At 39.1% G+C, this 25,688-nt stretch overlaps 5 protein-coding genes across 5 annotated transcripts; 2 read left to right on the top strand and 3 right to left on the bottom strand.

Moving 5' to 3' along the window:
- Positions 1–1,549: 1,549 nt before the first annotated feature.
- Positions 1,550–5,261, bottom strand: LOC101171932 (folate receptor alpha). The gene is made up of 5 exons (XM_004075753.2): positions 5,017–5,261; positions 2,631–2,761; positions 2,326–2,514; positions 2,056–2,191; positions 1,550–1,874 (listed from the first exon to the last, which is right to left on the bottom strand). Exons 2-5 carry the CDS (start codon positions 2,757–2,759, stop codon positions 1,600–1,602), a joined length of 729 nt encoding a protein of 242 aa, XP_004075801.1. The 5' UTR covers positions 2,760–2,761; positions 5,017–5,261; the 3' UTR covers positions 1,550–1,599.
- Positions 5,262–6,395: 1,134 nt separating this feature from the next.
- Positions 6,396–9,126, top strand: anapc15 (anaphase promoting complex subunit 15). Its single transcript, XM_004075752.4, has 4 exons — positions 6,396–6,757; positions 6,833–6,892; positions 6,983–7,123; positions 8,480–9,126. Exons 1-4 carry the CDS (start codon positions 6,638–6,640, stop codon positions 8,525–8,527), a joined length of 369 nt encoding a protein of 122 aa, XP_004075800.1. The 5' UTR covers positions 6,396–6,637; the 3' UTR covers positions 8,528–9,126.
- A 124-nt stretch (positions 9,127–9,250) lies between these two features.
- Positions 9,251–11,913, bottom strand: LOC101165493 (transmembrane O-methyltransferase homolog). The gene is made up of 4 exons (XM_004075809.4): positions 11,627–11,913; positions 11,324–11,520; positions 11,104–11,226; positions 9,251–10,090 (listed from the first exon to the last, which is right to left on the bottom strand). The coding sequence occupies exons 1-4, from the start codon at positions 11,886–11,888 to the stop codon at positions 9,893–9,895; spliced, it is 780 nt and encodes a 259-aa protein (XP_004075857.1). The 5' UTR covers positions 11,889–11,913; the 3' UTR covers positions 9,251–9,892.
- Positions 11,914–14,099: 2,186 nt separating this feature from the next.
- Positions 14,100–18,316, bottom strand: LOC101171428 (secreted frizzled-related protein 2). The gene is made up of 3 exons (XM_004075751.4): positions 17,562–18,316; positions 15,018–15,098; positions 14,100–14,889 (listed from the first exon to the last, which is right to left on the bottom strand). The coding sequence occupies exons 1-3, from the start codon at positions 18,073–18,075 to the stop codon at positions 14,471–14,473; spliced, it is 1,014 nt and encodes a 337-aa protein (XP_004075799.1). The 5' UTR covers positions 18,076–18,316; the 3' UTR covers positions 14,100–14,470.
- A 2,910-nt stretch (positions 18,317–21,226) lies between these two features.
- On the top strand, positions 21,227–25,627 carry lamtor1 (late endosomal/lysosomal adaptor, MAPK and MTOR activator 1). The gene is made up of 5 exons (XM_004075750.4): positions 21,227–21,554; positions 22,692–22,837; positions 22,933–23,010; positions 23,443–23,566; positions 24,298–25,627. The coding sequence occupies exons 1-5, from the start codon at positions 21,513–21,515 to the stop codon at positions 24,388–24,390; spliced, it is 483 nt and encodes a 160-aa protein (XP_004075798.1). The 5' UTR covers positions 21,227–21,512; the 3' UTR covers positions 24,391–25,627.
- The last annotated feature ends 61 nt before the right edge of the window (positions 25,628–25,688 follow it).

Here is a 25,688-nt window from a genome sequence, read left to right as displayed (position 1 = left end):
GTATGTTATGTAAATGATTGAGATAGAAACAATATCTCAGTTTTATCTTTAGTTCCTCCTTTGTGGTCAAATCCTTTCAAATTATTGTAAAATCAATCACAACTAAGTTTAAGAAAAATTTTAAGAAGGAGAATCAAAGTTAATGTAAAAGTCAAAGATGATTTGAGGTTTTCTCTGCTTTTTTTTTTCTTTTTTCCAAATGTCACACAGAAAAAGCACACAGACTCTCAGGGGACTAGAGCCCCATAATTACTGGGCTCTGAATCACATTAACCACTAACAGGCCCAGAATGCTCGTGCGACACTGTGATCCTTCAGAGAGGCCACAGCAGAGGAGCCTTTTCTCTCCCTGCAGATCCAGGGTCAGCTTTACAGTCTCCCCGGAGGTCTTTGAGGGTGCCAGGGGGTCATTAAGCTGATCTACACACTGCATTTAAGAGAAAAGTCAACCCATAGCAGAGCTTCATGGGCCTTAGAGCGGCAGGATTTTATTTCTGTTTCACGATCTAAACACGTCTGCTTTTAACTTTACAAGACTCCAGTTTGCCAACAATTTTGGCACCTCATTTTTTGGGTGTTAAACTTGTAATTTAATGTAGTGTTTTTCAACCAGTGTGCCCTGAGAAATCATGAGATATACTGTGGAAAATGATTCAATTTCACCTAATTGATCTAAAAAACATTTTCCAGGAAATCAGCTCTGTGTTCACCCAAACAAGTCCAGGTTTTTCACTGAGTAGGGGAGAAATACGAAAAGCAAGGCCATACATTGCTGCTTTAATTTTTTTTCTTTTTCAATGTTTTCAGTTGGAGGCATGCCTTGAGGTTTTTCTCAAGGAAACTGAACCCTTTCCCAAAAAAAGTTAGAAAAACACGGTTTAATGATGTGAGCAGGCTTCTCCTTCATCTGTCGGTTTAACCTAAACAAGAAAAGCAAAATGTGGCAAATTTTTACAAATGAAAACTCTCTTTCTTGCCAATGTTAACATTAAATTGGTTCATATGTGTTGAAAAAAATCCACTTTTTTGACCTTTAACCATTGTGTTGTGTCTGGCTCAAAATGGACACGTTTTCAAACTTGAAAATAGCTCAATTTTGACCCGAACACAATATAATGGTTAAAATGAGAAAAAAACAGAGCTGCTTTATCGGATTTGGTCCATGTAACATGATGCATACTGTAACTATCCTGTAGAACTTCGCTGTCTGTTCTATAAAATTGTCCTTTTCAGGGATGTTTTATCCTCCTGACCACCAGAGAATAAACATTTTGTCTAGTCAAATTATTTTTAAAGCCACCAAAAACTACAACTCCCAGAACCCCATCCTTTCACATTTATTAATATTGAAAGCCACAAATGCCCTCTGTAGATACCCAAAGGAGTTCATTCAGTATTTTGTAGAGGTTTAGAGATATTCAAGTTTAGGAATATCCTCTACAGATGACAAGTTTGCACCGCTGGTAGTCAGCAATTTGTGTAGCATAAAAAACAGTTTATTTTAATAAGTTGTCATGTTTTTCATTTTCAATACTCTGAAAGCCAGACAAACCTTGCAAACCACTTTATTACTTTCTTCAAGGTGAAACAGGAGGATTTTTAGTTGTTTATTCCAGTCAAAACCATGACAGTCAGGAAGAGCAGCATCGTTGGGGAAAAGCTCTGGCTCCCCTTGGAGTTGTTAAGGTAATACTCTGCCACCTTTCTGTTGGGATTTGCTCCGGTGAACCAGAGCTGCATGCAGCGGCCAGAGGATTTGGTATAAGTGGTGTAAACGTAAGATTGGGACCAGATCTGTTCACACATAGATTTAGGTGTTGGAAACACGTCAGTCCATTTACTGCATTTGCTGCCTTCAGGGCACTTGTTTGTACCTAGGAAAGAAAAAGGAGAGAGGAGAATCATGACAATAATTAGAAAAGATACCTGCAGTGAAATAGATTCTCTCTAAATATATATATTTTTTGTTGGAGCACAGCACGAGTTTGTGTTGTAAAATAATCACACGTCTAAGTGGCTTTGTGCGCCCACAAAGCTGAATCTGATCAGTTTTACCTGAGCTCCAGTCCCATCCCTTGTGCCAGTCCGTCTTGCAGGTCGTGTCATTCTTGCAGTCTGACCACCAGCTTTCGCAGTCTTCCTTACAGAGAGGCACATCTATGATACGCTCCTTACGCCAGCTCTGATCTGCCTGCCAATATGCACACAACAGACTGAGTGTGGGGGTTCCTCCTACAGCTGCAATGCCATGATCTGTGACGCCATCTAGTGCTACAACCACATGCACAAAAGAGCTCAAAGACAGAAAATAAGGGCTGTACAAACTTCTTGTATCCACGGTCCCAGGTGTGGCGAACATTCGTAGAAGCATGTGTCCTGAATGAAATGTTTCTTGCACGCATCACTCATTGCGCCACAGTGATTCCAGTTGAACTTGTAGAGGTAGGAGTTGTCATTGTGGGCTTCTTCGCTGGTGTTTGCAGTGCAGCATGCGTTTTCACGCCATGGAGAACACTGGGAGGAGAAGGAAGAAAAGCAGAATACAAAGTATTTAACAGCCTTTGACAGCCCCCTCCCCACAAGCTTTTTAACATCTTTGTTTAAGGGAATACTTAGAGTGTTTCTTTCACCTGGCTGTACAGTTGTCCCTCAGGACCAGGCTCTACTTTGTGATGTTTTGCATCCATACACATGTTGAGTTTGTCCAGAGACAGGACATCGCTAGACAGGGTGAGCAGCAAAGCCAGGACCACCTTCATGACTGTGGAGGAGAGGGGCATTAATGGTTCCGTCTTCAAGAAAACATAAGAGGAATTGATAGACAGACAGACAGACACCCTTTTTATGTTTACAGTCCTACTCTGATCATCTTTTGATCAATTTTCAAAGCGTTCCCAGTGTTCTTTTCATGATGATCATGCCGTTTTCAGCAAAAATGGACAAACTTGTGTCGTTCCTTTGGACATAGTTTCTGTAGAGCGGCATAAATTCATTAAAAATTCACCTGAGTAACCCCACCCCCTTTCCCTCCCCATAAGAGCTTCCTGTTTATGCTTTATCATTCTAGCTTGCAGCCCTTCACACCCCCAACCTGTTATTACCATTGCAACAAAAACGACAAGCAATATCTGAGCAATCCAGCTGTACAGTTTTGAGCAAGATGCCAGCATGAAACAAAGACGTACATGGATGTATATCTACAAGTGGATGTATCAGAATGGAGCAGAGCTTATCACCTGCATTTTTCTACGTTCAAGACTTGATCTTGATATGATTAAAATTTCCTTTTTTCATCTGCTCATTATTCTCAGTGATTTGAATAAAGAAACACAAAGAAATTCATATTCAAGCGGAATTTTCCTTAGACATGTCCTCTATCATCAGAAAAATGCCACAAGAACATGTTTAAAACACCAAAAAACACAATTTTTATCAGTTTAACTTTTTTTAATTTATTTTACATGGTTACCATGTTCTGGCTGTTAACATCTATTTAAAGTAATTAAGTGCAGATTATTTTTCACGTAACAAAGATGATGTTATTATTGGTCATCATTAGAGAAATTCTTTAGTTAAATGAAAGACATACTGCATCAGTATAAAAGATCTTTTTCAGCCAGTAGCTTTGAGAAGTTGTGTTTTCTACTTTATGTCTAAAACGGTGATGTTCAGTGTGTGGAGGAAGCTGTGTACTCCAGCTGCTGCCTGTTTAACCAGGACTCAGAGCACCATGCTGGTGAGTTTACACTGCAATGAACATATTATCTGCTTCAAATTAATTCTTTATTCAACAATTGGGTTGTATTTATCAAAGAAGTAAAAGTTTTTATTTCTTATAAAAAAACACATTTTTTTTATTTATGGTAGAGTAAAAATGCACATTTACTGGAACTGTGGTATCAAAGGGTGACTTCCAGAAATTAAAATTGTTGACTTTTTTTTCCTTTATTAGATTACACAAGAGACTTGCAAAGGGAAAACAGCTGGTACAAGGTCCTCTTCATGAGCTGTCTTTCACGCTTCATTTAAGTCATAAAACTGAAACAGAGATTATCTAAAACTGACAGAAATTACAAGAATTTGACACATTCAGCTAAAATGAGTTTAGTGTACAAAAAGAAGTAACCTTTGAACCCTTAGCTAGCAATGTTCTTGTGTTAGTGTGGGCTGTAAAGTACGTCATATCAGCACTTAATACTTAGAACACTGACAAGAAATGAAATGCAGTGTCCTGTGAAGCTTTGAGCTTTATCCCGAGCTCTGCTCTGAGAATGATCTGGACTCTCTCCTTGCTATGAATAAAAAAATACTGTTGACTCGCAGATTTAGTTTTATTTGAAGTTATTTAGTATTTGTAGAAATTTTCCAATAAAATCTTAACACTCAAAAGATGACAAAATGATGGAAATAATTACTGTCTTATCCATGTTAACGTTCTACAGTATGATCTTTAAGGAAATTTAAGTCAAATGTCAGAGGAAATAGAAGTTCAACATGACTAACCGATAATCCTAAAACAGAGTTCATGAATTTGTTAAAATTATCTGAGATTAAAGAAATTAGAATATGAATGAAAAAAAATCACACAGAAATTAGACACTTCATGGAAGGGTTTGGTTTGATATGTTCACGTTATCTACAGAAGCTATTGAAGATTAAATATATTTTTAAAAATACGTTATCTTCACAGAAAATGTCCGGCAGTTTAGTTTTGGATCAAATTTAAAGGAGTACGCTTTTCTAATTAAAACTCCTGGTTGTGTTTTTTTGTTAAAAATGTTAGAAGTTTAGCCTAAAATCATGAAAGAATGAATCTGTTCTAAAGGTAAATTGTTCAACTCAGTATGAAAACAGTCTGGCACAGAGTGATTGGTTAAAGCCTTCTGCTTTTATCAAGCAGGAAAAGAGCATGTTTTTCATGCTGAGCACTCAAATTAAACATAATCTTTCATATCAGCAGGATTCCTTGTGCAAATTCATTTAGAGGAGAAACAATACACAAAAGTATCGCTTTACCTTAAGAGATTCTGCAGAGACTTCGTCTTTACGATCTTCTTATAATCAGGATCTCCAGTCAACCTCTAACACGCTTCTCTAGACCAAACAGGAATTACTTTGCACACATCTGTCTGTGTGTGTGTGTGTGTGTGTGTGTGGTCGCGCCCTTGAGAGAGTGTGATCGGCAGCAATGCCTCTCCTAGCCATCTAAAATCTGAAAACCTGCAATGACACAACTTTTTTCCGCATAAAGTCTGCAGAGAGTCCCACATGTGAGAAAAAAGGAGGCTGTTCATGAGAGTGTGTGATAGGTTTTATTGCATTTTGTAGATAGTCAGGCTTAAGTCAAGGTCTCTTTCTCTGTCTCTTTCACACAAATACAGCCCTGACAGAGCTTATAAAATGTCAGTGTGACCAACAGAAAGCAAAAATGTGGGAGTTCAGACGTGCTTCTGCTGCAATTGTTTTATTTTTCTTTCCATTCACCTGCTGAACTAAGAGGTTAAATTGTTACTACAAATGTGTCTGACTTTGGATGTGTGCTATGTAAGGACCTTACTGCGAAGCCACCATTCTTTTTGGCTGCAGGGTGGTGCATTCTTGCCCCACAGAATGCTCTGGCTCAAATCTTGACTAGGTCCTTTCTGTGTAGAGTTTGCATATTCTAATTTTGACCATTTTAAGTTATAAACACGAACGTTAAAAAAGCTGTTTCTAAGATCCTCAAATGATTAAAACCACAATTAAATTAACATCTTACTTTTTTTTTTAAAATAACTCGCCCAACAAAGATAAAAGACCAAGAAGATTAGCTTATTCTTATTTTTTTAGACAATTTACAGAATCAATATGTGCTGTGGCCTAAAGTTTAGATGCACTGTGGTATTAGATTAAAAATAATGTCAAAGATTATAAAGAGAACCCCCCCCCCCCCCCCCCCAAAAAAAAGCATTAGGGAATAAATGCTAAATCATGTAGCTGTTCCAACAGCTGGAATCAAACAAAAACGTGTCAGCACGCTCTGTTTTTAAACAGTGGTTTAAAAAGTGAGTAGAATTAAATTGTTTGACGAACTTTTTTGGACTCTGACAGTTGAGAGATTCTCTTCACCAAGGTGCTCATAGCGCAACTTGAGTTTATTAACTATTAGCTGTGGGTTTTAAAATTGTAACATTTTGGAAAAAAATATATTTTCCTTTTGGTTAAAGAAAAAATACTTCAAAATTAAAAACCTATCTTCTGTACATCATCAAAAACTTTTCTGACATTTACACAAACATCTATCGATGATTTTTTATCCTAATTTTAAAAAAACCTCACTGATTCCCTTTAATTTTCTCTTAACATTCTATTCTTTTTTTCAAAGCGGAACCTTTGTCAGACACGACACGAGGGGGACATATTATTTGCAAACACCAGCAGTTTCCGGCTGTATTTATTTTTGAAATTTCGACGCCAAAGTGAAACAAGGGCAGTTTTAGACTTGCGAATTTTCACTCAAATTTTTACAAGCAGAGTTCGGAAAGCGTTAGATCGTGAATCCACTCGGAAGGTTTGGCGTTGATAGTTTTCTGTAAACTTTCATCAGCTTCGTTGATGTTGTTGTTGGACCCTCGGCCTCGCGGCACCGCCGGCAGCCATGTCCACGCTGTTCCCCTCCCTGCTGCCCCGCATCACCGAGTCTCTGTGGTTTAACCTGGACCGGCCGTGCGTGGACGAAGCAGAGCTGCAGCAGCAGGAGCAGCAGCATCAAACATGGGTGACCGAACGAGTCTTTTCCGCCTCATCTGCTGTGTCATTTCACCGTTTGTAATGTAAGATCTGCTATCTGTAGTTGCAGAGCATCGCCGAAAAAGACAACAACCTGATGCCTATTGGAAAGCCCATTTTCGAGGTATAAACGTGAATCTGAACAAAGCTGTGAAGCTGCTGGACGCTTAAGGTTCTCCCAGTCATCATGATGTGGTCTGCATGTCTGATCCAGGCAGGGTACGAGGAAGAGGAAGAGGAGGACGATGAGGATGAGGAGGACAGCGAGGAAGACTCAGAAGATGAAGAGGACATGCAGGACATGGACGAGATGAATGATTACAATGAGTCTCCAGATGATGGGGAGATTAATGAGGTGATGTCATGTTTTTGTTTTATGGGAGGACAGGCATCTTTATAGTGGATCAAAGGTGACAATTTGAATAAATACAACATTATAAGGGTGTATTCAGACTGGACATATTTGGTTGAATTAGTTTCCCCCGATAATCCGGAACAAATTTTCATTCTGAATACCACCGCTCTCAGACCGCTCTGTCAAGGTGGTCTGGTTCATTTTCAATCCGACCGATCTTCTGTTCGCTATGAGAATGTATTCAGACTGGGAAAGTCCTTTGTTCCAGATCGAGTCCCAAACCTTGCGTTTGGTCTATATTCAGACTGGCATCAAGCGGACCTTTCTGTTGAGGACCAAAGCTTGTAAACAAAACCACATGACGAAAGATCTCTTCAGTCATTGGCCAGGAACTACGAGGGGGGGTCAAAACAACAAGAGAAGGACAGACGTACTGTCCTTTACAATCCTAAGCGGAACAGTTAACTGCTCAAACTTTTTATTTCGATTATCGCTTTTGAACTTGGGAACAAAACTTTTTACTTGCTACATTGGTACTTGCATGCTGCAAGGCGGTTACTGGCAAGGTGGCGTGCCGCGTGTGCTTTAACTCAGAGGCTGCTAGCAGCTGCAGATGAGGAGACGTTTGGTATGAAGGTATGCTGATAACATCTAGATTGTTAGGAAAACGGTGAGAAGCAATTTGTGTCACGTTAAAAATGTTTTATTGAATCTGCACTCGACCGACCCCATTTCAATGAGTTGCTGTGTCTTATCGTTGTCACAGCATTGTTTTAAGAGAAGTCTGCATACTTTCTTAAAAATGGCAGCTTTTATGTTTGTTTATTTCCATAGCAACCATTTAATTTTTCGTTGCCTGGGGGTGATAAGCAGGTCCATGTAATTTTTAGAAGAATTGGAAAAAGTAAATTTTTGGATTTCCTTGGCAACAGAGGTTTTTTTTTTTTTTTGTTAACCATTCCAACATTTCTAATATAGTCATATCGTTTTATTCAACTTGATCCAACGCTTCATGTAATAAATTTTCACAAGATTTCGATTCAAAGTTTGCGGGCAGCAGGAGAGCAGGCGGCGTGTAGCAGCCGCTCAGACATTGAGGGTGAGTAGAAAGGGGGTCATGAGGATTTGTAGCATCTGCAGCTTTAATTACATGTATATTTCACATAAACTGAATTGGCATTAAATTATTGTTGACACATTTATTAAATGAACTAATGTTGTATTCAATTATTTCAATATGTCACCTTTTGTCCTCCAAATCTTTAATGCTGATGGGTAAAAGTATTTGGTTGCTCAGCTGTAAATCTTAATCTCTTCCAAACACTCGTCTTTAATCCAACTTTGTTTCTTGGGCAGGTGGATATGGAAGGACCAGAGCAAGACCAAGACCAGTGGATGATATAGAGAATGAAATCATTTTCAGTCTCATTCAAGTAATCTGTCTTTAGGTTTGTGTCCCTTTTATAGAACATTGGGGGTCTGATTTCTAACAGAATAAAAGTATTGTCTTAATTGTCTCATTTTGAGCTGCAGACCAACGGAAGCTCTTGACATCTGGACCCGCTAGCGTCCCCTCAAAGACCCACAAACCCTCTGGTGTGCTTTTGTAACTGTCATATCTAAGTGACAGCTGCACACTGTGGTTCAGTGATCTTTTATTTAAACCTTGACCCGGTCGTATCTTCAGTCATGTGCCTTCACTGCTGAGCAACCAGAAACACTGGTGTGGTTAGCACAATAATGCATTACTCATGAAGAAAACAAAAAGACATTTAAAGGTGTTTTAGCTGTTTTATTGCAGTGTTGTGTACCTTTACGGCACTCTTTCAGTAGTGACTTCATAAAGTTATACGATTCTCCTTTCAGGCTTTTAAACTGAATTGTTTAGTTTAGTTACAATAAAGCTTGTTAAAGGATACACCAGAACACACAAAGTCCATGTGAAATTCCTCCTGCATATGTTACAGTGACTTTTATTTATAATAAACATTGTTTTAACATTTTGATCTCGTCATGTTTAATTTTCCCATTTGTATAAATGAAAAATGAATGTGATGCCCCTTTAATGTGTTATTATGGGAATATTATGTTTAGATGCTTGTATAATTGCAATTCTAGATTATTTATTAATTACAAGTCCAATTCTAATCACTTTCAAAACACTGGATGTACATATTTCAGTTTTTTTACATTTTATATTTAACATTTATTTTTATTTCTAATTCCGACTTTTCTTTTCTTTTAAACACATTGAGAGTATCATCCTTTTGTTTGACAAACAATAGCATTAAAGGAAATTCTCTCTGTGAATCCTTTGCTTAATCTAAAAACATAAATTAAAATAATTTATCCATAACTCAAAAGATTTGTTCATAGTGTATTCTGGTTGTTTTTTTTTTCCTTCTAATTTCCAGGTTTAGATTTGTTGTATCTAAAACAAAACGGGATGGCATACAGACAAAAGGAAAACCATTATTTGGAAATGAAATATTTCCAAATATTTGATCCTTTAAATGTTGTTAAATATTTTTATTGTAAGAAACAATTCATCACAATTTCATTTATCATAGAAATCTGATTTATACATGGTACTTTTGTAAGTTTTTTTTAAAAATGACAATAATTAGGTTAAAAAGCTCTTACTAAATTTACAGTTTTATGCCAATTAATATTTTTATGGAATCGTTTTTATCCACATGCCATAGTTTCACTCAATCATAACTTGAATATTCGACTGCATTTTTAGGGATTTTATAAATGTGTGGAAGTTTACTTAATTCCCTGAAACACCAGCTCTGCCATCCCATCCCGAATGCCTTTGCTGTATTCCAGCATTGCTCTGTGGATCTTCCACTCATACAGACCACTCTTGCGAATGTATCTGAGGAACTTTGGAGCCCCGGGAAACAGCACATTGTCAGCCAGAATCACAGATCCTTTTCCCAGCAGGCCACATTCCTCGAGCATCTGCAGCACAACATAAGGAAGTGACAGAGGAGCCCAAATGGATTTATCTTGTAAAAGTCGGCTAAAGGTGTGCACAGCACAAAATAACCCAACATTGGTCCTTGAAGCCTTAGTCACAACTGCACTTATGGATGATACAGGCTGTCTGCAAGCAAAAAAATGGTTAAACCTGCAGGTGGCCTGCACAAAACATTGAAGTCCGAGGCCACTTAAGCACAGTTTGTTGCTGAGAATGACAAGTTGTAGTGAACACTTATACAACACATAGCGATAAAATAGGTGAGATGCAGGTGTGTCGTATAAATAATTTAAGGGCTCCTTGCGTGCACCCTGACTGTTAAATATGAGGAAATGAGAGAGAGTGTAGTTTGTGGGGACTTCAGCATTCCGGACTCGCACCTTAATAACAACTAGAGTGTGGTCTAAGGGGACTGTACAACAGCAGCACCATAAGTCTTAAGTGCATGTAACTTACGTCAGCCTTACAAATACTTCATGATACACTTGCCACATGCATGACAATGGTACATTCCAAATGGTCTATTCACCGTTACAGTAACTTTTTCATGTTTTTATATATATATTTTTTAAATTTGTATTTATTTAAATTGTTGTTGTCTTAACTGTTTTTTGTATTTTATATACAGTATACAGTGTATATGTTGTACGGCGACCTTGAGTCCTCAGAAAGGCGCCTTATAAATAAAATGTATTATTGTTCCATAATTATTCCATAAATATTATTTTTACAGTACTTTCTATTTTCATTATGTCCTTTAAGGTGGTCGTATGAGCCTTAAGGAAGCTACAAGATACACTTGCGCTCCCCTTAAGATGCGGCCACTCCTCTCTACGACCCTCCATGGGCCGGACAACCCAATAACATGTAGCTCCCATGTGAGTTAACCCCCCTATGGGTGCATGTGACTAAGGCTTGGAGCTAAAGTTGTAATCTGTTCTTGGATTTTTGATTTGAAAATGACCACACAGAGGCTCTACTCATGTCTTCACACCTGCAGATCAGGAAGGTAACATTTCTTCCAGTGGTCCATGAAGACAAAGTCAACCCTTTCCAAATTGTAGTCCGACCGCAGACGAGGGATCACCTCATCTGATGGATTCACGATGAGCTCCACCTAGGTAAGCAGAGGGGAAAGGCGTCCAGGGGGACGGGGCTGTGAACGCCTTTGATACAAAGAGGAATCCTGCAAAAAAGGTGACTTCTTTCCTCACCGTGTCATCATCAAACCCTGCCAGGCGGAGGATTTTCTCAGCTATTGCGGCGTTTGTCTGATCCATCTCAATGCTGTAGAGCCTGGCCCCCAGAGGCAGAGCCCGGGCGATCCGAACGGTGCTGTAGCCACAATGAGCTCCCAGCTCCAGAACTGTGAGTGGGCTCTGCTCCATGAGAATCCGATCCAGGATTTTACCTGATCATGAACCCATCAGAGAATATTCATTCACGTTTCACTGCATTCAGGAATTAACACCTTTTGTTTGTTTATTAACACCTAAAATCACAAACCTCCTCCCCACCTTTTTTAGGCCCAATGTTACTGATGTACTCCACTTTGTTGCACCAGTAATCGAACGCATCCAGGATACTGTCAGGGTCCCCGGGGATGGAATGAGTGAGGACGTACTGATAGGCTCGCTCCTCCCGACTTAAACCAGTGACGCAGTCCTTCCATATTCTGACCAGAACCGCCCGATAGAAAAGCACAAAGTAGTAGCGGTACCTGATTATGAGCGTCAGCAGAAGGGGAAGGAAGGCCAAAGCAATGGCACCTGACACCATCCTAGCAAAGGGGGACGGATACACAAGCAGCAGTGATTAGACCACAGAAAAATTCTCTTTTTCAAAGTCTCCAATGAAAAATTCAGTTTCGCGTAATGAGATGGTTCATGATGATAAAACAAGTTTTAGTTGACTTTGTTTAGATCAAGGTTCTATCTACAAATCGCAACACTCATAGAGCCATCCAGGTCGAATTCACATTTATGTTATTGTTACTATTAGGATATAAATATAATAGAACTTTGTTTTTTTTATGAATAAACCATAATCATAAAGATGAATGTATGTTTTTTTAAATATGAAATTGTTTATAACTTTTGACAGGTTGACATTATTTCCCTTCAAAATAAAAGACGGAAATTCATACATTTAAAGAGCTAATATTAAAAATATAAGGACTAGTAAATGATGTTTACCAGATTTTTTGGCTATATGGCAAACTTAAAGTCTGTGAGTTTCGGTTCGGTAAAAGACAGTCCAACTTATAATCCAGCACGCCTTAAGTATGAATTCTGGTTGTGCTTACTGACCTCAGTGTGATTTTCTGTGGTACACGGCGCTCATGTTCAACTTTCGTAACCTACATAGCTGTAGCCCTTGATGGATTGTTGGAGCATTATGGGTACTGTAGTCAGGAGCCCCGTTTGTGAATGAGCTGAATAAGTTTCATTTATCTGACTGTTTTATTTCAATTGATGCGCCATATAATGCGGAAAAAAATACATTAAAATGAAAAACATTTTGCTTTTCTTTAACAACAGAGCCACAAAAGAGCCACATGCGGCACTGGAGCCTCAGGTTGCAGACTCCTGGTTTAGATGAAGACTTCCCAAAGTAAACGTTTGAATTTGGGTATCCAGACACTGAAGTCGCAGGTAGTTGCTACTATGATACTAAAGGAAAAGGCCAAACTTTCAGTAATTAACACAAAACAGCAGAACATTTTCTAAAATTAAATAAAACCTTCAAGCTTAACTGAAAACTATTCAACACAAGCTGCAAAGGCTGCAGTCTGGATGTTTGTCAGGCAACTGAACTTCTCAGGTTCTCTGGACAGGACACCTGGACAGGTACTGCCGATTCAGAGGAGATTGACATGCACTTTTTAAAATACTGGGAAAAAAACTCACCTTTTCTGTAAAGCAAAGTGGAGGAGTCGATGATGAGCACTGAAAAGTGACACTTTGACCAACACAGGTGCAGAAATACAAAGAGAGGAGTGTCTGTCTGCGTACATCAGAAGGTGAGAGACTGAATAATTTATGTATCACACGCATGACAGTTAAGATCTAGAGTTCAGTAAAAAGACACCGCCAACATAAAAGCTTTAGATATTTTATTCTCTTTTGGCTTGTGGTTGCAGAATCCGTTAAAATTTTTAAAATAGACCTGACGATTAAATAAAAACCTAAAAGAGTTACATACGTAGGCTAAAGGAAATTGATCTGTCAAGTAAAGGTTTGTTTGTGTGTTTCTATGGAATCCATTTTCTGTCCTACTGAGACACAATAAACATTACGAAAAGAAAAAAGAACATTTCTGAAACTTAAAAACCAGTCAGTCTTACGAACATTAATTTGTAAACTTAGTTAAAAATGCCTAAAAAGACAATAAAAATAAATTTTGTAGGAATAAAAATAAAAAGGAAGTAAAAATAAGAATAAAAACAAATTATTTAAAGAGCCCATCTTATTAAAATTGTGTTTTTGGTGTTTTTAACATGTTTTCTTGGGTTTTTTTTGATGAGGGCAGACATATATGTAAAGAAAAGTAAGCTCAAAATTGAATTTCTGAGGATTTTTTAATTCACATAGTTGTGAATCAGGTGCAGATAAAAAATGCAATTTGAAAAAAGCTCCCTATGCTCCACAACGGGAAAGAAAAGAGGGCACAGGGTTAAGCCGCACCATCAGTCCTGCCCAAAACCCAGAGGTGAATTTCTGATGAACTCCTGCTGCTCTGCAGAAACTATGCCCAAGAAAATGACTGTTTTTATTTTCTTTTCTTTAAAAACAGCATCATCATGATTAAAAACCCACTGGGAAGGTGATGGGAGTGGGTCTTTGTGAACTAAAAGAAGATTATTTCCATCCATATCTTGGACTGAATGTTTACATCATGGTAGAATATAATTTAGAAATGTGGATTTTCTTTTTCTCATTTCAGCAAAGTTTTTGAATTCAGAAAATATCTAAAAATAATAGAAACTGATCACAGTAGAACCAGACTGTAGGCTTTTATGCAAATGTATACGAATACATCAGTTTACAGTCATTTCACCAAAAAAATATATTTTCCATTTTGCCTGTTTATAGAAAAAAAAAGCCTCCTTCTCCAGTTTAAAGGATGCAAAATGTCTTTTTTTTATATATTTCCTTTGTGACTTTTGCAGATGTGCTCTAACTGGTGTTAACAGACAAAATGACTACATTTGCATTGTTTTCTATTGACGCTGTTTGGTCTTAAGTGAATGTGGTTTTACAGCAATATTTTGGAAATGCTAAAAGTCCTAAACTTACACAGTTTGTGTTGTGTGTTATGAAAACATCAGTGGCACAAATATTAGGTTGGAGCCAATCACTTTAAACATCTGGGCAAGGTTTTTTGATGAGCGATCTGATGAACTTCCTGAGTTCTCTCTCCCCTCTGGTCCACCTCAGCAGTCGAGTCAGCACCAGTCTTCCCTCCTCAGCCTGAGCCAGGGATAAGAACCACCCACCAGAGGCTGCTTTCTCCACTTTCCCTCCATCTTTGCTTTGCTTCCCATCCACCTGCCCTTCAGCGGACTCTGCGTCTTCTTTTACCCTCGCAGCATCCAATCCAGGACAGATACAGCTGCCGCCCTCTTGCAGCCACAGAGCGCCATAGACCATCGCACTTCCAAATTCTTGAACCCTCTCTGCGCCTCCGCCTGCCCACCGGAGGATGCGGCTGCGGGCATGCGGCACCAGCTGGCGGTCCCGGCCCACTGTAGACACGCTGTCCAGACGCATCTTCAAGGCTGGGACGGAAAAATGTAAGTCATCTCCTCGCTTAACTGTCGCTCAAAAGACTTTTTTTTTTCTTTTTCATTTGCTTTACATGACCTTCTTCAAAAACCAAACGCTCAACTCCAGGATGGGCTCTTACCGTATGGACTGTGGCAGAAGTTTTCTTGGATTTCACTTTCTCCTTCTACAGCCAGACTGCATACATCGCAAATGATGCTCCCTGTAAAGGAGAAGTAAAAAGGCTGGTGTTGATGGCAGTTCGGTACAGAGGTGAAAAAAGCATTCAGGCCTTTAATAAATTCTTAGAGTATCAAAAAAGGTTCGAGCTGATTTAGTGAGAGAAGAAACAAATAAAATCTGAGAAAAAGGGTTGATTACTGATATAAAACAACCTTAAAACCAAGCTTCCTGTTGACATTCTACTGAAGTTAATGACTTAATTGGAACTCAGAACATTTCTGCAGCTGCAAACAATATTTAATTATTTAAATGACTCTTGTGAAATGTATCTTTTATGTTGTAATTTCTTTTTCATTAGCTGCTCATTTTGTGTTTTTTTTCATCTCACATCCTTTATAAGAAATTTTCATATGGAATGTATAAAACCTTATACTAAAATTAATGTATGTCAGCACAGGAGACATTTGGGTATATTTAATATACTTTATTAAATCAATTTCCTTTGAAACTAATTCTTTACTTTTTAGCTGTCAATGAATGAATTAAACCAACAGTTTTGGGGTTAACATGAGTAAGACCATGTCTTATCTATTGGAACCAAAACCAAAAAAATCTCAAATGAAAACATTTTCAATGTGTCAACAATTTCAACATTCTGTGGAAATAAAAAGCTGTTTTTTTCCAGTAAGTCATTCCAAGTTCATCATTCAAACAGCCATGACTACATGAGGTTGTTTAATAGACCAGCAGCACCACCTGGTCACAGCGCCTTTAGGTTGGTAGTAGACAGCCAGATGTTGCAGGTGAACTTGTGAGTCTCAAAGTGTCATCAGCAGACTTACATCAAGACACAGAACTACTGGCAGAGTTTGTGACAGACCCCTGAGTGGAGCCGTGCAAATGACAGAACACATGACCAGTACCTAAGGACCTCTGCACACAGACATGGTTTAGCAAACGCCACACAGCTGCAGGCCCGTTTACCAGATGTGAAGGATGTGAGTTTCCACACTAACTATTGACAACTGGCTCCACCGCTTTGACTTGAATACCAGACGACTGTTGCAGGTGACTCCACTGACACCAAGACAGTGCCGTGAACGTTTGCAGTACAAGACCATGTGACCTGGACAATGCAGGAATGGTCTATAGCGTCCTGTTCACTGATGTGTGTTGGGTCACTTTGCGCAGAAATTATGGTCATCGGTGATGCTGGAGGAGAGCGATACGCCGAGGTCAACATGGTCGCCAGAGTTCACTTTGGTGGAGGAGCTGCAGTCTGAGCAGGCATCACCAGCCAGCACAAAACCCATTTGGTTATTTTAGATGGTCCAGTCACTGCAGGTTCTTACCTCAGAGACATCTTAGAACCATTATCCTCCCCAATTCCACCAGCACACCCCTAACTTTCTGTTCATGGACTAAAATGCTCCATACAGGGTGCCAGAATTTTCACACCTGGACTTCAGGAAGTGGGAGTGTCTCAAATGGTTTGATCAGCAATGACCCCAGACCTAAATCCCATAGAGCACATCTGGAACCAGCTGAAGCAGAGACTGGATGACGGTACACCACCCTTAACCCTTGTGCTACCTTAGATGACCCCACCCTTACTTTGACGTGTTATTCTTACCAGGACAAAGGTGGATAAAGGGGGGAAAGATTTCATGATTTCCATGGACACCAGTGAAGATCACAAATAATTGAAGAAAAAAGGTTCAGAGCACTGTCTAGTGGGTCTAGATGACCCAACTCCCAATGTTAAAGTGCCTAGGACAACAAGGGTTACGTAATCTAGCAGAACTGCATGTAGCACTTGTGGAACGCGTTGCCTCAGAATGACATCACGAGGCTATTGAGGACCATGAGACGTTCCCGTCCAGCTGTCATTGAGGGAAATAGGGGAAATAAAGTTTGGTAATTTTGGGCTTTCTATTATTGTCTTCATTTTTGGGGTACTGAATATCAAACTAAGAAAATTTGTTTTTATTAGTAATATCAAAGTACATTTTTACCTATTTGAATCAAATTCAGACAACATAGGAAAAGCTCTCACGTAAATAACAATATTTTAACTTATTGTGTGTGATCATGTAATGTTGGATTACTTCAGGGTTGGCCAACCTTGGTCTTCAAAAGCCTCAAACCCTGCCTGATTTCCAGCTCTACCTGGACTGCTTGATGATGACAACCTACACCAGGTGTGTTCAATCAATCAGGATGTAGAATGACTTGAGTCAGCCAATCAGCAGCAAGCTGGTCAGGGAGAACTGGAAGACAGGCAGGGTTGTGGCTCTGAGGACCGGGGTTGGTCATCCCTGGATTACTTGTTCCAGAGCTGCACAAGTGGAACTAAAAAGAAACTAAAAAAAAAAAAACAACTGAAGAACATTTTCTCCTTAAGTTTCCTTTTCTACACATCAGCAAAAATTCAGTGCTTTAGCTTTTTTTTTTTGTGAGTGCTACTTTGGAAAAGCTTTTTGAGGAGTCAAAGTTCACAGACCCTTGAGCGCCTCCTCGTGCCGGACCTCCTCTTCAGTCCGCCCCTCCCGCGCCCCGGTTGCCGGGATACAGAGTTCGGTTCCGTGGGGGAACCGGGAACAGTTGAACATCTCTGGCCAGGGGAAGCCAAAGGCGCTCATGACGGGCACGCATCCGTCCCGCACGGCTTCGCACAGGCCCCTGCAGGGGCTGACGGGCCCGCTGAGCTCCGGCAGGCAGACGGGCGCGAACAGGGAGCACAGGAACTTCTTGGTGTCTCCGTGGCACAGCTTGGAGACGAGGGGCAGCCACGCCGCCGACTGCTGCTGCACCTCCCGCAGGCTGTCGTGGCCGAGCAGGTTGGGGATCCACATGCGCCGGTAGCCGATGCCGTGACACAGCGACAGGGTGTTCGGGATGGGTTTGCACACGGAGCGGAGGGACGGCTGTCCGAGCGGGGTCAGCAGAGCCACGCTGCCGGGGTCGTGGGAGGCTGCAGGCGGCAGAGCCACCAGGCTGAGCAGGAAGATAAACATACTGCCTTCAGGTTGGATCCCAGCCGCTGCAACTCCTGAAGGTGGAAACGGAGAGGAGTGGAGGAAACAGGAGGTGATGAAGAGACAGGCACCTCCTTCAGCCCACCTCTGCAGCCGTACAGAGCCTTACCAGTGTGCCTTCACTTTATAGGCTTTTTATATTCAAGTTTCACTCCAATCATCTTTTGATCGATTGTAAAATTATTACCAGTGGTCTTTTAATTAAGATTATGCAGTATTTAGGATAAAAAAACCCGTCGTTTTCTAGGACAGCAAAGCAGCAGGAGTTTTTATTTTTAGAAATTTGCCTCTGAGTTGTGGGCAGGACTGTTGGGGAAGCAAGCCCTCCCCCCTTCCCCTCCCCTTTTGCTGAGAGCTCTCTGTTTTTCAAACTGCATTTTTTTCCCATCTGCTCCTGATTCTCACTGTTTTCAGTAAAGAAATACTCAGCAACGCAATTTTAATCAGCAGCAGTCACTAATTTTGAGAAAAATGCTTCAAGAGCATGTTAAAAAAACACAATTTTTATTGGAAGGGGTCTTTAAAAGAGTGTCAGAGCAGGAATGGTTATTCTGACAAATAGGATGACTAAGTAATGGCAGCTTTTCCTCCATAGAAGTCAATGGGATTTTGGTTTTGGGAGCAAGCGGCTACTTCCTGTTTGGAACGCCAGCGGTGACATTGTTCGGTTTTAAACAGTATTGCAGCATCCCTAAAATCAACACGGCTCAAATGTTGGATTTACAAATAAAAAAGCAGTAGATCTGGCAGATTTCAAAGCATTTCAGCAAATGCAATTATACAGATTAATAGAAAAAGTTAATGACGAGTTATACAACATAATATAGTAAGAAATGGTTCTGATGCAGCGTAACTGCTGAGTATAATAAAAGCTTCTGTCTCTATCATCAGGCTGAGACAGAAACCCCTCTTTTTAGTGCCGCTGTTTTCCGTCTGTGAGGCGTGTCGGAGACCCTTTCATCTTCTCCAGAGAGATTAGACTTGTGCTTACATGTCACAGACTGCTCCTCTCTCACACCATCTTGCTTTTGTTAAGAATGGTATTAGAAAGAGAACTTCTTGATTTTTTTTTATAAATCTCAAAGTTTAAAACACACTGATCTAGTACAGTAAACTTGACTTTCTCAAAGTCCCACTCTAATCATCTTTTGCTCTATTCTAAAAATGTTCCAAGTGGTCTTTTAAATATGATTATGCCGATTTTACCCCAAATCAGCAAACCTATGCTATTTTCTTGGACAGTTTCTGCGGAGTGGCAGTCGTTTATTAGAAATTCAGCCATTACTGAAAGATGTCATTTTACTCGCTCTTCCTGTAGCTAACAGCCCCTCACACCCTCACCATAACATTTCCGGAGCAATGTTATCGTAATGCCTGATGCCAGCTCTGATGATGAAAACAAAGATCTACTTGGATCTAGTCATATAAAAGGTGGATGCATCAGAATGAAGCGGAGCAGGTGGGAATTAAACAGGCAATATTTCGATTAGAGGTCAGCCGCCCTACTGCTGCACCATGGCCACCCCATTATAATGTTGAACTGTTCATCCGCTGTTAGGCCATCATTGAAAGGCATGTGTTTTAAATCAAATGTATTTTATTTACCGGTAGTGCCATTTGACTCTGGAATTTAATCATGCTATTCCTTAAAAGTTTTGTCTTCACTGTAAAAAACAACAACAATAAGAGCTCATAGACAAATCTATGATAAAAACAAGTCAACATTGAGATATTTATATTTAAATTGACCCATTTTCATGAACAAATCTACATTTTCCTTGTCAAAAACATAAAATTGTCACAACCATGCTTACAGCTTATGGAGTTTTTTTTAAAAACTTTTTGTTTCTGAAAAAATTTTCTGAAAATGTGTTTACTGTATATATTTCCTGTCCGCACTTATGTTTGGCTAACTATTTGTTTGTCTAACTATCTTCATTAATTATGACTGGTACATTTTTTCTTTTCTTTAATTTCTGTGAGGATTTTTATGAGTAAATGTGGATTTCCAAACATTCACTGTGAATATCTGAAATGGAGAACCTTAAATTTAACGCCCATTCATTGTCACACACCTAAATGACCACTAGAGGCTGGTTTCAGAATGAGGCAATTTCCCACTGACTCTCACATCTAAAAGTCGGACTTTAAAGCAAAATTTTATATTTCTATTGATTTATTTTTGTTCACCACAGGTGTGGAATATGTGGAGGTGTGTGTTTTTTTTTTGATTGGCAGGTAGTTGGACTTAGCAAAACTCCAACATTCTGAGCAAACTGTGGGTCTTTTTTAGTTGCAATTCGGATTCAGATTATCCCAAGCGGAGTTTTGTTATCCATTACTGTTCACTCAAAAATCCAACACTTCAGATTTCAAAAGTCAGTTATTAGATGAAACAAGAAAAAGAATACCTTTTTTCATCACTTCAGCAACAAAATAAATAATCCATCTGTCCGTCTGTCCATCCATTTTCTTTATCAGCGATATAAACGGGGCCTGTTCACCTGCTGTTGGTTCTGATAAATTATTTAACACTTAAAGGTCTTTTTTTTCAGCTCTGCTCAATTTTTTCCTTTGGCTTTTAAACAGATGACTGATTATTTTCAGCTAAAGCTCCTGAAGGTGGAATTCACCACAGATATTTATTTTTTCTTATCTTAAATAAATTTTGGAGGAAAACGAAGGTGTTAATATTTTTTATTTATTTAATAATTTTTATATATTGTAAAAATGATAGATTCAAGATTTATATGTATATTATAATACATAATTTAAAAACATTATACTATTTTTTATTACAAATATTGATGACATAATTGTTTATCAGATTTCATTAATTGCCTGGAACAAAAATAATATTATTTGTTTTAACCCTTGTGCTATCTTAGATGACCCCACCCTTACTTTGACGTGTTCTCCCTACCATGACAAAGGTGGATAAAGGTGGAAAGATTTCATGTAATTTATGGACACCAGTGAAGATCACAAATCATTGAAGAAAAAAGATTCAGCGCACTGTTTAGTCGGTCTAGATGACCCAGCTCCCAATGTTAAAATGCCTAGGATAGCACAAGGGTTAACGAAGCAAGGGGTGAGGGTTCTAATGGCACACGGCCCCGCCGAAGGGCGCCACTGTGCTTCTGCATGAAACAACCTGCATCACGTGACGAAGGCCGCAGCGGCTTCACGAGAACCGGAAGTAGAAGTTGAGTTGTTGTTGCAACACAGCTGCTGTCATGTGATAGCCTGTCTGAAAAGCTGCTGTGCTGCAGTAGCTTCCTGCTTCTTGATGTTGTTAAAGTAAAAGTCCACAGGAGAGGAATTTTATGTTTGTTGGAGACGGAGCGCGCGGCTCGTATCTGAAGGAGAACAGGGAAGCCGCGCATTGCTAGTTTGGCTCCTCAGACGCCGCCGCCATGGGTTGCTGTTACAGCAACGAGGACGAGAACACAAGTCAGGTAGTTAGCCGCTAGCTAACCACAACCCGATAACTGTACGGTGCTCGGTTCTGCCTTGTTTACCGTGGTATTTACTTTTTTTTAAAATTGATATTTAAATATAAAGAGGAAAACCTGCCCATGTAACTTCTAGTTTTGTGTCAGATATTTCTGTAACATCTAAAGCAATGTAGCTAACTCTAATGCAGGCCTAGCCCGGAGCTGATTTAGTAGCTTAAGTAAAGTAAACAAGTTGTATATCTGTTAATGTAAACATCTGGATTTCTTGTTAAAGTTTAGTGGTTTATATATACGAAATATTTACTTATCAAACAAATTCACGTCCTGCAGTTTGTTACGTAGATTATGTTCGTGCTGTTTAATCATGGGTTAGAAATCAATTGTGAGCTGTAGGCTGTACAGAATACATAACTAGACTTTTCCGTATTGTGTCTTGAAGAGTTCAGTGTCACATGATCATGCAGACTCCAAGCTATTTTAGTATAAGGAAACAAGTGTGACGTTCCTTTGTTACTGTAAATATGCCATCATAGTTGTAGTAAAATAACTGTTTAGCCCTCTATTTTTATTATTTTTGCAAAGCACATTAAACCAAACACGTAAATTGTTCTGTTAAAAGCATAGTGAAATTTAAAGTATAATTGATTTAGTTTAAACATTTCTCTATAATAAAACACACATTAGGTTTAATTAACATTATTTTTATTGATTTGTGTAAGGTCTGGTAGCATAACATGTACAAGTGGATGAAGGGTTTTTGTATTCGTATTTAAAGAATTAAAAGTTGAGATGAACTGTTTTCCGGTTAAGTGAAAAAGTTTCTTAAAATATTTAAAATGAAATGGTACTGGATAACCTAACACATGAAAAATAAATATCATAACAGACTTATTGTTCAGCACTAGCAAAGGTTGCAGAGATTTCTCTTAGTTGAAGAGTTTGTAATATGTTCACTTATTAAAAGTAAAAATGAGTAACTTGCTGCACACATGTCATCTACAGTCTTTTGTCCTGGTAAAATGGCATGCTTTCATTGTTGCAACTACTTCAGAAAACAGTTTTAAGACAGTATTTGTGACATTTTCATTCAGAAGTGTGTATAAATTGTCTGAATAGATGCTCTGCTACTTTTGCAAGGACCCTGATGAGATTAAGCCCCTTATCCCCCACCCAAACCCCATTAGCAAGCCTCCAAATGGGACAGACTGGATCAATCCTAGCGTCCCATCAGCGCGGACGGATGAGCAGGCCATTCTCACATCCATCCTGGTCAAGACAGCACAGTAAGGCACTTTTTATGTTTGGATAGGTCCAGAATGGGACTTTTGACACTATAGTCTCAAACGCAAGTAATGAAAATCTCTTTGTTGTGTTTGAGGAACATCATTGATGTCTCAGCAGCTGACTCTGTTGTTATGGAGCAGCATGAATACATGGACAAAGCCAAGCAATACAGGTATGTCTTTGAAGACTACTTATTCGTTACCAACTGAACTTTTGGCATGTGTAAGCCAATAATTTAAATTTATATTAAATTTGTAAACTGCAAGCCTCTGTATTGTAATTGGTTGAACAACTTTTATTCTGCAATATTTTGTATACATGGTTCGGATTTAGCAAAAAAAACAGTTTTATTCGTGGAATCTAAAGCAATTGAGGATGATGAGGTCTTTGTATCCTGAGGAAGTTGTGAAGGAGGTAATTTAACCACAAAATTGCTGCAGTGCTGGTGCTTCCCTATAAAAGCTGTTTAGACAAAACAGCTGTCAAGCTGTAAAAGGCAACCGCCGGTTATAGTGCAAAACTGTGCAGTCTGGTCGGACACAAGCGAGACCATTTGGGTTAATTTTTTTTGAAGCTGAACTTGTGTTTTTTTTTATGGTTCCAGTACAAAGTTGACTGCAGTGAGCACCAGCCTACCACAGAAGAAAGCACTAGCCCTCCCCTCACTCACTACCCAGCCCCACCAAGTGCTTGCAAGTGATCTGGTGTCATATTCAGATATTCAGCAGGTAACCACACTGACACGCACTTTAATCCATGTCCTTGAATCCATGTCCTGTTTGTCCTGCCTTGTTTTATGCTGTAAAACCAGGTGATTTGTTTAAAAAACAAAACAAAGACCCTATAAAAAAGTTGAGGTTTATCTTGGTTGTGTTTTGAAAATAAAAACAGAGTATTTTGAAATATTGTTGCATCAACCCATTTCTTCATCTAAACATTCAGAATTCTCCCCCTTAAAAATGTACAAATGGACAAAAAAAAGAAAACAAGTGATATTAATTACTAGACTCTCAGTTGAAATCGCATGTTACTTTCTGCTGAAGTATTAATATTAATTTTTTTTTTCATTATTATGATCAGTGCTTTATATTTTAAAATATTCTATTAGAAGTCTGTAATAGCGTTCTGATCATGCAGATTTTCAAAATCAAATGACTCAGAATCGGATTGGGGGCAAAAAAAAACCTCGTTGGGAGACGTCTCCGCTAAGTACTTCATGTGAAGAGTTGCTTTTTCTCTTTTAACTGTAAAGCTGAACGTTTGTAAGACATCTTTTAAAGAGCAAATACACAATTTTTGTTCAATTCTTCAATATTTGACTTGCTGCTTGTTGGGACTGCAAATGGACATTAGCTCTGAGAGCTATGGTCTGGGACAAAGCACCTTTTCTTTTATTAATGTTCCTGTAATTGGTTCCTGTCAAATAAATGAAACCTACAATGTTGTCCTTTTTCCGCAGGTGTCCAAGATAGCTGCTTATGCTTACAGTGCGATCTCTCAAATCAAAGTGGATGCTAAAGAGGAACTGGTGGTCCAGTTTGCCATTCCTTGATTCTGCAACTCCGACCTGCATATTGTTCCTCCCATCCAAGTCGCTCTTCGTCTCATCTGTGTTCTCCTCCAGCCCACTTTTTCTGTTTTTTTTTAAAACTACTTTGATCCTGTGCTTCTCGGTCATACCTCTCAGTCATACCTCTGACTGTTAAAAACCCCACAGAGGTTTTGCTCCGGTCTAACTGTCCACTATTGTGCTTAGAGGATCTGTGACAGTAGGTTTTCTGTCCAATGTGCACTTGGGAGAGAGGTTCATGTGGGATTTCAGGCTCCATATGGAGATGTAGGGGAAAAGTCACATTCCTCATCTCTCTTTTGTTATAACCTGGAAGTTTTTCACGCCTTGTTTGGTTGAATCTTCAGGAAAGTCTCACTTTACTTTAATCCAAAAGCATGAACTGAATGGACGGAGTGCAAACCCCAGCAGTCTCTGTGACGATGAAGGAAAATGAAACAGCGTTTCAAAAGCAGGGGTGGGGACTGAAAATTTTCATTTGGTTATTTTTTTTGTTTTCCTGTTCTAGCCAAATGATGAATGCGTCTGATGTGTGGGGATTTAATTCACTCATGTCAGCTACGAATCAGTCAGCTTCTGTTTTGACATTTTTTAATTTTTTGTGTGTGTTTTTTTTTTTTTTGCCTCAGAATTTTAGATAATTGAATGCAGTGGGGAACAGAAGAGTGATGGAGGGGCAGGGTGTTGGAGGACACAGCATATTCATCCTTTTGTACAGACGGATTCTAAAAACATGATGGCTTGTACAGAGTTTGTCTGCTTGTAAAGGGGAGTTGAACCGACATGCAGCCTTCTCAAGTGTTAGTTTTACACAAAAAGGTTCACTGCAGGTTATCCTCATATAGAGTTGTCCATATTAATCAGAAACTAACCATCGTAGTCGAGTGTGTTCAAATTCCATGAACTGCAGGAGATGGTGAGATCTCAGAGCTTTTTGTGATTATTTATTTTTTGGTCTTCAATGCTTGTTTGCTCCACAGAGAGTGCGGTGAGCTGCTCTGGGCTCGATAAAGGGATGTTCAGCGAGGATGTGACTATTTAAACCACACAACTGATTTCAGCTTTTTTTTTCAGTTACTTGGCTTTTCTTTTTGTTACTCGGATGTGTAATACTACCTGAATAACTGTATGTTTGTAATATTTTAGGCTAGTACCAAAAACTTTTAGTTTTTTTCTTTTTTTTTGGGTTTAATCAGTACATTAAAAATTTTCAACAAAGTAGTCGTGTATTATTAAAAACACAACCTGGCATTTAAGAAGCTGTTTACTATGCGTTTCAA

The sequence above is a fragment of the Oryzias latipes genome, chromosome 13 (genome assembly GCF_002234675.1).
Source record: "Oryzias latipes chromosome 13, ASM223467v1".
Lineage (NCBI taxonomy): Eukaryota > Metazoa > Chordata > Actinopteri > Beloniformes > Adrianichthyidae > Oryzias > Oryzias latipes.
Note: the sequence above shows the minus strand (reverse complement) of the source record. Positions and strands in the feature narration are given on the sequence as shown.

Bases quoted from the DNA above. Each gene is read 5' to 3' on its own strand.
- LOC101171932 (XM_004075753.2), bottom strand. From the start codon at position 2,759: ATGAAGGTGGTCCTGGCTTTGCTGCTCACCCTGTCTAGCGATGTCCTG. The intron at 2,515-2,630 runs GTGAAAGAAACA...TTCTCCTCCCAG, and splicing joins AGGGACAACTGTACAGCCAG to TGTTCTCCATGGCGTGAAAA. The intron at 1,875-2,055 runs GTAAAACTGATC...TTTCTTTCCTAG, and splicing joins GGGATGGGACTGGAGCTCAG to GTACAAACAAGTGCCCTGAA.
- anapc15 (XM_004075752.4), top strand. From the start codon at position 6,638: ATGTCCACGCTGTTCCCCTCCCTGCTGCCCCGCATCACCGAGTCTCTG. The intron at 6,758-6,832 runs GTGACCGAACGA...TGCTATCTGTAG, and splicing joins AGCAGCAGCATCAAACATGG to TTGCAGAGCATCGCCGAAAA. The intron at 7,124-8,479 runs GTGATGTCATGT...TTTCTTGGGCAG, and splicing joins ATGATGGGGAGATTAATGAG to GTGGATATGGAAGGACCAGA.
- LOC101165493 (XM_004075809.4), bottom strand. From the start codon at position 11,888: ATGGTGTCAGGTGCCATTGCTTTGGCCTTCCTTCCCCTTCTGCTGACG. The intron at 11,227-11,323 runs GTGAGGAAAGAA...CTGCTTACCTAG, and splicing joins CAGGGTTTGATGATGACACG to GTGGAGCTCATCGTGAATCC. The intron at 10,091-11,103 runs GTGTGAAGACAT...GTTGTGCTGCAG, and splicing joins GTTACCTTCCTGATCTGCAG to ATGCTCGAGGAATGTGGCCT.
- LOC101171428 (XM_004075751.4), bottom strand. From the start codon at position 18,075: ATGTTTATCTTCCTGCTCAGCCTGGTGGCTCTGCCGCCTGCAGCCTCC. The intron at 15,099-17,561 runs GTCTGTGAACTT...TCTCCTTTACAG, and splicing joins GCACGAGGAGGCGCTCAAGG to GGAGCATCATTTGCGATGTA. The intron at 14,890-15,017 runs GTAAGAGCCCAT...TTTCCGTCCCAG, and splicing joins CTTCTGCCACAGTCCATACG to CCTTGAAGATGCGTCTGGAC.
- lamtor1 (XM_004075750.4), top strand. From the start codon at position 21,513: ATGGGTTGCTGTTACAGCAACGAGGACGAGAACACAAGTCAG. The intron at 21,555-22,691 runs GTAGTTAGCCGC...TACTTTTGCAAG, and splicing joins AGGACGAGAACACAAGTCAG to GACCCTGATGAGATTAAGCC. The intron at 23,011-23,442 runs GTATGTCTTTGA...TTATGGTTCCAG, and splicing joins GACAAAGCCAAGCAATACAG to TACAAAGTTGACTGCAGTGA.